Source organism: Montipora foliosa, chromosome 10, assembly GCF_036669935.1.
Source record: "Montipora foliosa isolate CH-2021 chromosome 10, ASM3666993v2, whole genome shotgun sequence".
NCBI lineage: Eukaryota > Metazoa > Cnidaria > Anthozoa > Scleractinia > Acroporidae > Montipora > Montipora foliosa.
This window is the reverse complement of record NC_090878.1, coordinates 32,694,378-32,705,449: the sequence shown is the minus strand read 5'-3', so window position 1 is coordinate 32,705,449 and position 11,072 is coordinate 32,694,378. Positions and strand designations below refer to the sequence as shown.

General features: G+C 37.9%; 1 protein-coding gene across 1 annotated transcript in view; it reads left to right on the top strand.

The window, feature by feature from the left end:
* LOC137974398 (uncharacterized) overlaps positions 1-11,072 on the top strand; it is a 263,995-nt gene that overhangs the window by 113,112 nt on the left and 139,811 nt on the right. Inside the window, exon 6 of the mRNA XM_068821352.1 lies at positions 3,599-3,802. Within this exon, the coding sequence (XP_068677453.1) occupies positions 3,599-3,802 (204 nt within the window). The remainder of the gene's footprint in view (positions 1-3,598; positions 3,803-11,072) is intronic.

Below are 11,072 nucleotides of genomic sequence, written 5' to 3'. Positions count from 1 at the left end.
TCCATCTCTCAATCCTCAGCAGATTGTGAGACTTCACACCAGAAAAGGCTATGAGAAAGTTGTTATTGTGAAACAACCCACTGCAGACCCGGGGTCCTACCCTGTGAATGTTGGAGAGAGAGAGAGTACCGCGGAAACTGCAGACATCTGCAGGCTGTTCCAGAACGTGCTCCTGCTCCTCCTGAAGCAACCAATCAAAATGTTTTCGCCTTTCCGGCAGCAGCCAACCAGAGCGCTTCTCCTTTCTCCTCTGTTGAGTCTCCACCCGTGATACCTGCCAAGTCTCCAGTCCCTCGGCATTCTCGTGTAAGGACCCCTGTCAGACCCGAGACTGCAGTTAAATCTCCATCATAAACGCATAAACGTCTACGGCAAATGTTTCTGCTTCCAGTTGCCTCTCGCGTCCCAATGCTCAAAGACCACTTGTTGTCACTAGGTGTGGACGGATCTCAAGACCAAATACCAGATATCAAGATTTTGTTACTTGATTGGAGAAACTCGTTTACGTTCTATTCTTGGACTGGGTTAGATATTAACTATTAGGATTGTTGAGCTACGAATTATTTTTGGTGTAATTAGTTTCGTTCGTTTTCTTTCAGCATGTGATTATCTATTAACTTTGTTTGGTTTCTTTAGTTTCATTACACTCTGTTTTACAAAGGGGATGTAGAATATGTGTGAACCTCATGTAGGAATGTTTGTCATGTATCATGTATTGTTCTCTATTCGTATAAATTAGGTAGCTATGCGTGGTCACAAGTCCCTGTTCCACTTTGGATCCAATAAACTAATGTGTTCTCTCAAGTGTTCTCTCTTCCTCCGAATCGACACCTACAATATCGGCTGAAGAGACCGTCCAGCCCACTTTGTCAGCCACAAGATCAAACAACCTCTGAAACCGCACGACGTCAAGCCGTCTATTGTCAACCAATAATCCCTTGTTTATCAATTTAAATTTGATCTTTGTGATGCAAGTTATGTTGGTTACACGCAGCGGCATTTGCCATTCTCGTCACCAGAGCCTCGGATCGACCCAAGGCTCTGGGAAACTCTATGTAGGAGAACATGCACCGTAGAGTTCTTATAGCCAAATATTGGCTATTTGAACCTTACGGCGCCTGCGCACTTCTCGTGCTAAAATGAATGCACCAATTAGAGACGCTTTTGATTGTTCTTTACGAAAACCAATTAGAAGACACTTTGTTTCAGGGTTCCCCAGAGCTCTTCTCTACCTCACTCAAGAGAAGAGCTCTGGGGTCGAGATTGCGGCATTTGCATCAACGCGTAGACGAGCACAAGAATGCGTCTTCCACTATTGGAAAACATTTCCTTGTGAAACATTCTTATGAGTCCAGTGATCTTACCAAGAATTTTACCATCTTAAAAAAGTTTGACTGTCTCATTTATGATTTTTTTTTTAATTAATGAACTGAGACCAAGTCTCAATGTTCAGTCAGACTCAATTCGTGCTAAAGTTTTTTAAGTACTAAATGCAATATGAGCGACCGTATTGTATCGGATATGCAATGTCGAGCCAAAGGCAAGACATTTTATATCCGATACAATACGGGTGCGAATGTTGTATTGTGCTTATGAAATGTCAGCATTTAAGTGTTAATGTACACTAGGTATTTTTGGTGATTCAAGACATTTAAACCGTGAAAATTGAAAGAAACATTTATGTAAATGAAGAGAAAGCTGTATCAGAAATACAGATATTGATCAATAAAACATTTCTTTTGTTTTCCCATCATGAATTATTAATGAGTTTATAATCATTTTTAATTATGTTATTCTTGCATGTTTTTTAACACCCCTTTTTTACATTTTCATACCTTACATACTTTTACTTCTTTGTTTTATATTTATACTTATGCAAAAATTTCTATCTTCACTTTTGGCTTGATAATGACAGAAGTTCGGTCGAAACGTCACGCGCTGTATTACCGTTAGATTTTACTTCACATTGCTTTCAAAAACCTTTACTTGTAAGCACCTATTATTTCCTACAAAAAAGGGAAAATCCTTAGAGGATCTGCTCGTTAGAACAAACTATATAAGGTTCTATACCTGTTTTCACACAGGAATGGGAATCAGTGTTGCCTGTCACCCCTTTTGCTTTACTGATCTTAAAAACGTATATTTTTTTAACTCTAAAAGGTCCGTACTCTTAACCTCAACTATCCCAAAAAGGGAACAAAAATATTATTGCTTATTACCCTGATGAGCTGAGCAGATCTTGAAAAGCCCCTTGGAGTTCAAGTTGTAACTGTAAATGCGAACAAAGGCTTTCCACTTGGCCAGTTCATAGTTTGCAAAGAGATTCCAATTCGCGGATTTGACTTGTTGCTGCAGTCCTGTACAACACAGCGACAAGCTGGCATATTTGCCAATCTTTTTTTTTCACAAACGATGAGCATGCACAACGGGATATTTTTCCACGTGAGGAGCTGTCACTTCGCCTCAGAGAACTTTGGTTTTGATGATATGATGATGTCACCGACTCCTTGGGATCTTACCGGGACAAGCAATGGCCGACGCTCGTTCACGAAAAGCATGCATCGAAAAAGCTCACTTCCATTTGGAATTTCCAACTCAAATTTGGCAGGAGTAATTATTGGCCTTCAAAAGTCACGAGAAGCAAAAAACAAGAAAAAGTCAAAATTTCGTCTCAGTAGCATTTTTTTTATAAACATTTCTCAAGGTTAGAATTTACTGAGAATGTACTTGAAATTTCCGGAATTTCTAATACCAGCTTTTTCTAATACCTGAAAGTCTTAAAGTCGCCTTTAAAAATGTACCCTTGTGCCAGAGATATGGAGAGCATTAAATGAGCTGGGATTAATCAAATAGCCCCAGAGCTTGATAGAAGGTGTCTTAGGTATTGCGATGATTATTGTTAAGGGCCTATTCATAAGAGCCCCGCTGGCCTAGTTTGCAAGATGTTGGTTCGCCTCTGAACCCTTTGTAAAAGCATCGATGTGTTCGTATGAGAAAGCGGGTTGGCTAGGTTTCCCGGCGAGATCTCGGTAGCGGTCTGAAGATTTTGGCATATGAACACTTCATCACGGTTACCGGGAGGAAAATAATACAATGCATTTTCGTTATAAAACGGACATTATCGAGTTTTTACTTCTCTTTTCTTCGATAATGAAGCTTAGATGAGTTTCATTTAATAGTTAACGTAAAATCAAAATGAATTTGAGGTTGTTTAAACAGAGAAAATCGAGACACAAATTTTTCATCTCGGAAAGTGGGCTTAATTAAAGTCGCCATATAAACAGAAGCCAATTTCATCTTGGTAACCGATCCATCTCGATCAAGCGGGCTCATGTGAAGAGCCCCATAATTGTATGATAACATTGTCAAATCACAGTGGATATGCAAGTATCAGTCCACTGGGCAATTTGACAATGGTTCGACCAAAGTTATTATCAACAAAAGGCGTAAAGCAGATGATACGTTGTACCTTGCTTGGTGCATGTATTCGTTACATTCTTAATTTTCCCATACAAAAAAAGGCAAAAGTAAAGTCATCCTAGGTAGGGTCACAGATTACCAAGTATGTTGTTATGTTTTTATCTCTGTTCAATTTAAGGAAACCTTGCTTTCAGAAAGCCAGTAAGTGCTGCAGGATTAGGGTTAGGATATTTTGATCAAGGTGACCGTACAGTAGATGGAAACCTCAGGACTGCGATGGAGCTCCGGTGGTGGCAAGTTGACTTGGGAAGGATGGTGCCAGTGAATGAAGTGATCTTCTACTGCGATACTCTCTATGGTAGTGAATTCGTGGTCAGAGTGGGTAAGGTGGCTAAAAACATGGATATTTACCTTTTCTGTTCTCAGCTGACAAGGAAAAGAAGAAAACACATTTGCACTGTGACCATTCCTTTCATGAAAGATTCATGCAGAGAGATTTCAATTTCTTGTTTTCTTGTAAATCATGGTGATTTTTATTACATAAAGTAATTTTCTTGGTAGAAATTTTTAAACCATTCTCCTTTTTTATTTTTATCCCTTGTTTCTAAAGAAAACATGGAACTTAATTTTAAAATTAAAAAACAAAGATCAAAGATGTGCACCCATGCAGTTGTTCAAAGGCCGGATAGCTTTGTCCAGTGTATGCTTGTGCAAATGTGACAAAATATCAAGATTGCCAATTTCATGTGTCAACTATACATGAATAAATCAAGTTTCTTATATTCATATCAAATTGTCAGATATTTATGTCAAACGGTATATTTATACATCAAGTTATATATATATATATATATATATATATATATATATATATATATATTATATATATATATATAGAAACGTGAAAACCTTATCTTTGAGTCGAAGAGTGCTCTACAATCTTGGAGCTTTATAATTACTTGCGTAGGAAAGGAAAATTAAAACACTACAGATCTGTTTCGAAAGGGCCTGATGGTCCTCTCTCGTCAGGTGCATAAAACACTGCCTGGCTAACTTTCCTTTTATAAGTTGATGGTTCAAGCATTCCTTATCAAATATTTGGTTGCGTGCCGGCACGCACTCGCCGGAGTCGCACTCGCAACGGAGTTGAGCAAACACATCTGGTCCCTAAAGGACAGCAAAACGGAATTTGCTATAACCTGGAAAGTACTGGCTCGCGCCAGACCTTATTCAAACGTAACAAAGAGATGTAATCTTTGCATTACGGAAAAACTTTTCATCATCTGTAAACCGGGAGCAGGCACCCTGAACAAAAGGAACGAACTGGCGAGTGCGTGCCGGCACGCAACCAAATATTTGATAAGGAATGCTTGAACCATCAACTTATAAAAGGAAAGTTAGCCAGGCAGTGTTTTATGCACCTGACGAGAGAGGACCATCAGGCCCTTTCGAAACAGATCTGTAGTGTTTTAATTTTCCTTTCCTACGCAAGTAATTTTATATATATATATTCATATCAAGTTCCCAGATATTCATGTCAAAACATCTTTCCCTTACCAATGCATCTATGCCTATATCGGGCTGACTTTTTAGGGCGAAGTCCGATGGACGAAGAACTATTAGGTTTAGAATGGGGCATCATCCGTCAAGTAAGCAACACAATATTTCCTGATCAAAATTCCTGTGTCAGATGTCAACATTCCAAAGGATCGGACACAATGTGAGGCCTTACTTGACGGAAAAGAGGTTGAAAATTCTTCAAATTCTTTGTTAGACCACGCGAAGTGGTGGGTAAGTATCTCGAAATATTTCATCTAAGGGTAGGTGAATCCTGTGGTCTTTTGAGAACAAACGGGAAAATATCGCTGACCTACTTCCCTAAAGATAATCTGTGGTCGATGTCCGAAATCGTCGACGGTGAGAGAAGGGTAAGTCACGTGTCTTGTTCTTAGCGGATCAGTGCGTCATTTTGATGTCGCTTTGCTGTGGAAGTTCACATTGTACGGACAGACGTACGGGCTGCACAACAATTTTGGCTTAGGTACCGAATTTTTGCTACGTATGAAAAGGAAGTTTTGGTCTATTTTGTGGCTTCTATTTTGTCTGGAGGGAATGTACCTGCCTACTTTACAACAGCAAGCACGTTTATGGCAATTAAATTACTATATGAGCCTTTGCTTTTAAGATTGGGAAATGATGTTGAAACAAATCCCGTTGATCGGCGCTCCGGACCAAGGCCACTTCCTGTGTTCACCTTATTTGCGCGTACGTGCAAGACTTCGCATTAACGGTTCGGTACCGCTCGTTTATATTCATGTCAACTAGGTGATCTAGTGACGCAATTCGGAGGACTGGGGAGAAAAATTTTAACGCCGTATCACACAACCACGCGCGGCCTCATTTTCGAATTCAACATTGCAGAGGCGAGATTAGATCTTGTCGGGTTTACTTGAATGTTCATTCAGTAACAGGAAATGTGGTAGACACGGAATGATCTGTTGAGTTTTGGCGATGGCAATACTGCAGGGAGTTTGGAAACAACACCTAAGGCCGCGCTCGGTTGTGGGATACGGCTTTAAAATTCTTCTTCCCAGTCCTCCAAATTACATCACCAGATCACCTGGAAGTTTTACAAATCAAGAAAGCCTGGTGCCGAGCATTTCAAAAAGGCAGAGGGAGTAGTACGAAGAAACGTTACGAGTATCAACGACGTATTGTCGAAACACGTCTTCACCGGGTAGCTGTCAGTTACAACATTGAGCAGCTGATGACAGCCCTCAAAACAAATCTTGGTGTACCATAACATCCAGGAAAGTGACATCGAGAACAGTACAGCAGGTTCAAACGGCCTTTTTATAGCCCACAGTTTTCAGTCTTTACTAAGGAGTAGCTGCGATTCGGATGATGAAGTATTGTAGGTATGAATATGTGATGTTTTAGTAAATAGTTTCACAACGTTGATGTGCTGTTTGTGCACATCAAACATTAACTTGCTTACGACTTCACTGTAGGAAAGTAACAGGCAAGATTTTTGCCTAGACAAATAAAGGGATGGCATGTCCTCTTCGATCGGCAAAATAGATAAGTGCAGCACTCGCTTTTGAAGAACCAAGATTTTGTTTAAATAAGCATTGGACGCATTGGACGCATTTAACGCAATCATCGCTATAGTTTTAGTTATTACTGGGTTGCCAGTATGGCAATCCCAGTCCGAAAATGGGTAATATTTAGTCAATTTCTATCTCTCTCTTTTTTTTTTCGTGTCGGTAAAAGTCTTGCCTGTCACTCCCCAGCTAAGTGGTTTCTTTGTGCATAGAGTCTTTTCTGCGTATTTTCTTAGGATCGAGAGCGTAGTGGAAATGCGTAGATTTCTCTGGTGGACAAAGTAGAATATTTAACTTAACCTGCAATGGCATCGAAAGCCTTGTAACGCGAATGTGGAATTTATACCCTTATGGAGCTCAATAATGAAAAGTCAATTGGATAAACAACAGAGGCAGGGAAAAAGAAATATTTGGAATCTTAAAAGCATTGAGTAATGGACTTCGACAACAATGTATCGCCTGTCGAGCCGAAATTAAAGTGAGCTGTATTTCTAATATTTTACCAAGTGTGCTGTTTATTATGTAGAACACTGAAACCGAATGGAAAATTCTCTGGTAACTTATGGGTTCAACAAAGACAGAGAACGAATCGAACACCTTAAGTGGATCTGTGATCAACTCTGCACAGTCTTCAGATAAAAAATAATAATTGGAAATGTGACAGCCAAGAATTATTTGAAACTAAGCTTGTCGTCTATTTTGTGCTTCATTATTCAAGGAAAAGGTTCTTCATGGAAACGGTTTGATCCTGAAATTTATTTTGTTATGTGTGCGTATATTTGACGCCATTGAGTTTCTGCTCTTTACCCACGTAATGCAATAGGAAGGGGTTTTTGCCTCTAATAGCAAATATGTTGTTTGTTTCAAAAAATATTTTGCTGGAAAAGTTGGCCTTTATGAATTCCTCTTTTTTTTTTATAATAATTATGCGAGCTTAACTGGATAGTTTTTATGGCAATAGTAAAGCATTTTCATGTCAAAATGAGGTTAGCGTCTTTCTGGTGTGTTAGCTTAATTAAATATACCATGTGCGCCTCGTAAGTTTGTATTTGTTGTCTTCCGCAACCTTGATTTCCACTCTCAAATTTTCTTCCAGAACCTACTTTTTGCGTAGAATAAGCTTTTAGAATGATGTTCTTGTCTTCTGCCGTGATACTTAACGGTTCGGAAACATGTTGTGAAGAAATATTTATAATGGGTCACACACGTAACTTGATCGCCAGATTATGCGTAAACATACACTGAAACTAAATGAAAAATTATCTGGTGACTCAGTATGGGTTCAACAAAGACAGAGAAGGAATTCATAAAGTGGATCTGTGATCTCTCAGTTGTTTCGCTATTTGTATTTACTTGTACTCAACTCTGCACAGTCTTTGGTAAGAATTGGAAATCTTTAAAGCGACGAGTAATGGTCTTCGACAACAATTTCAGTTTTCGCCGTTGGATATCAAGTGACCTTTGTTTCTAATATTTTACTAACTTGGTATTATATAAAACACTGAAATCATATGGCAATTTTCTAATGGATTTAACAAACATTGAAGGAATCGAATGCCTTGAATGCATCACATTGTTTACTCAAGTCGCATCTTAGTTGTCTGGCAATTTACATTTAGCGGTATTTTGTACTCAACTCTGCAAAGGCATAAACAATTTGGAAATGTGACAGTGAAGAATTACTTGAATGAACGGTTGTTGTCTCTTTTGTGCTTCATTATTTACGGTCAAGGTTCTTTCGAAAAGGGTTTGATGTGAACTTTCAGAAATTTATTTAATTGCATATGCGTTGTGGCACAGATTGTGTCTCTTGTTTGCACTCATGCAATTGAAATAGGAAGGGTTTTTTGCCTCTAATAGCAAATGTGTTGTTTGTTTCAATTAATTTTTCGCTGGAAAAGGATTTTGTGGTATTTCCAGCCTTTGTGAATTATGTGTAATTTTCAAGCTTAAATGTGATACGGGAGGATTTTTGTGGTAGTGCTCTGTAAGCAGGAAGGGTTCACGAAAATAAACAGGTCTGTTGGAAGCGTTCTTGAGTTTCAACAAAATGAGCCCCAAAATCAGCCAAAAATTGTGATGCCGATGAATAATAAACTAAAGTGGCTGCTATTTCCAAAATGATGGAATTACCTGGTAATAAATAACCTCGTCTTGGAGAGTAAATTTTTTGACTTTGCAGAAACAATGGTCAACCTCAAGATTTGGGCTATTGTAATCTTTGTGTTGAATTCACACATTTCTTGTCAAACTTTATAACACTTGAAAGAAAAAGAAAACTAACGTAAACTAAAACCTTGTATCTTGCCATCATTTGACACAGATGCTTCACTGTTTCGCGAGTAAACACGCCGCGGTAACTTGATCACGGCGCCCACAGAATTCGATGTCACTATCGATTTTGCGCTTTACTTGTGCAGCCAAAAGTACAATAACAAAATTGAACGTATCAAAAATCTCCTAAAGGGTCATTCCACATCAGAACAAAGAAAAAGACAATTTTAAAAATAAACTATTTTAGGATTTTTAAAGCGCAGAGCCATAATGCATAAGGATTAAAGTTTAAAAAAAAACATCATGATTAAGTGCAGATTGCATCATGCACAACTGAGGGAGGTACCCAAAGTAAATGACTACTAAAAGACTCCTCTATAGGTACATGTACATGTATAATGGATGCTATCATCTTTTTAATCATAATTCAAACAACTGAGTTTAACAAAGATCAAGTGTAACATTAAATGTATAATTTAACCAAAGTTCTCCATTAAAATACAATTTAAAGTATTTTCATTTTACATTTTTTCCGGGAAATGTGTAACTGTCAAAAATATTGTCATGGATGTTACGTAACGTCCATGAAAATTAAAGCTATTTTTTGCTCTCATGGCTTGTGTCCAAGCCCGATATAAAAAATAACATAGATGCTTTTTTATTTGACCAAGTAACAAATATCTGTGACAGCAAAACGTATCACTCAAAAAAATATGGTCACTCAAAAAACTTGATGTTAAGTTTGTCATGGATGTTACATCATGGACGTCACATTCATGAATGTTACAGAATGGACAACATTAATTTAAATGCAAGAAGCTTGTAATTATTGCCCTAAAAGCGGGGTTCTAACATTTAATTTTGTTGTTCCGAAAAAATTCAAGGCAGTGTTGAATTATTATAACAACAATAATAATATAATAGTTAATTTAATGTCAAAGAGTAAGTTTTTTCGTCTTCCAAAGTGAACTCAATCAATATAATAGCTCTGAGATTAAAATTTAATGTCTTTGAATATAAAACATCTGCAAGTCTCTAAAGTTTGAGAATGTGGAACTGAACAAAGGTTATTAGTTCCAAACCATGCAAAAATACTGTCAACAAAAGGCCTTTACATGTAGTTAGTAACTTATCCAGTCTTAAACAAGTATGTTCAAAAATAGCTTGAAACAAGGGAATTTTTTTAGGAAGCCCTTTTCTGCAAGCTGTTTGTTTTAAGATTTTAAAACATAGAATAAAATAACACATAGGGCAGGGGTTTAATTAAAAATTTCAGCAGGAGTGCAACTGATTTTCACAGGCAGGCAAAACTTTTTAATAAAAACTTTCCTCTAGATGTTCAAACCAGGTGAACAAAATCAACTTGAAGCCCTTAGTGAAACCCCTATATAAAGATGATGTTAATGAAGAGTCACAGATAGGTGTGACTTATGTTTTTTCGTCAGAAACTTGAGCACCTTCTCCACAACTGCTTCTTTCTCCTCCGCAAGTGACTAATTCAGTTTCATCTGTTGTATTGAAAAATTGACAGGCCCAAAGAAAATGCACGATATATGGGAACTGTCAATGTCATCCCTTTCTGGTCAGTCAACTCATTTTGGGTGTTGATATTAATGGTTTTTACATGTACAGTATAACTTGTACTCTCTTGGGTCTCCTTGCTTCAACAGTCTGAGTAAGCGAACCCTTTCCCTACACACTCTACTCTTCTTTGCTAGCTCAGATGGACCTAATACTTAAGTCTTTCTTTCCTTCTTTGTCTTTCTCTAAAGTCTGTATCTCTCTGGATCTTGCTTTAGGCTACTAAAGTAATGACTCCATCTTTTTTTTAGGAGCCTTTATTTGTGGAAAAAACTTCTCTTTTATGGAAACTGCAGAGAACTTAGAAAATGCATGTGATTAGCACAATCTAGCATCCAGGGGCCGGTTTTTGGAAGCCTGGTTAGCGCTAACCGTTGGTTAAGAGGTATCAAATCCTCTACGTTTCCATGGTATTTAACGCTGGTTAGCGTTAACCATGCTTCGAGCAACCCGGGCCAGAATGCAGCAGTTGTTGCTACCTGAGCATGCTCAAAACACTTACCCCACACAGAGCATGCTTTAAGGTGATTACTGCTGACCAGAAACAAATTTCGAGTCTTTGTAGGTGAAAAAGAAGAAAGATAAAGCTAATTTTAAAACTAATGGCCAGTTTTCTAATATGTGTGGAGGAAAAATGAAGGAAGAGAGAATTAATGTTTTTAATGCCACTAATTTCATTATTTTTTTCACACA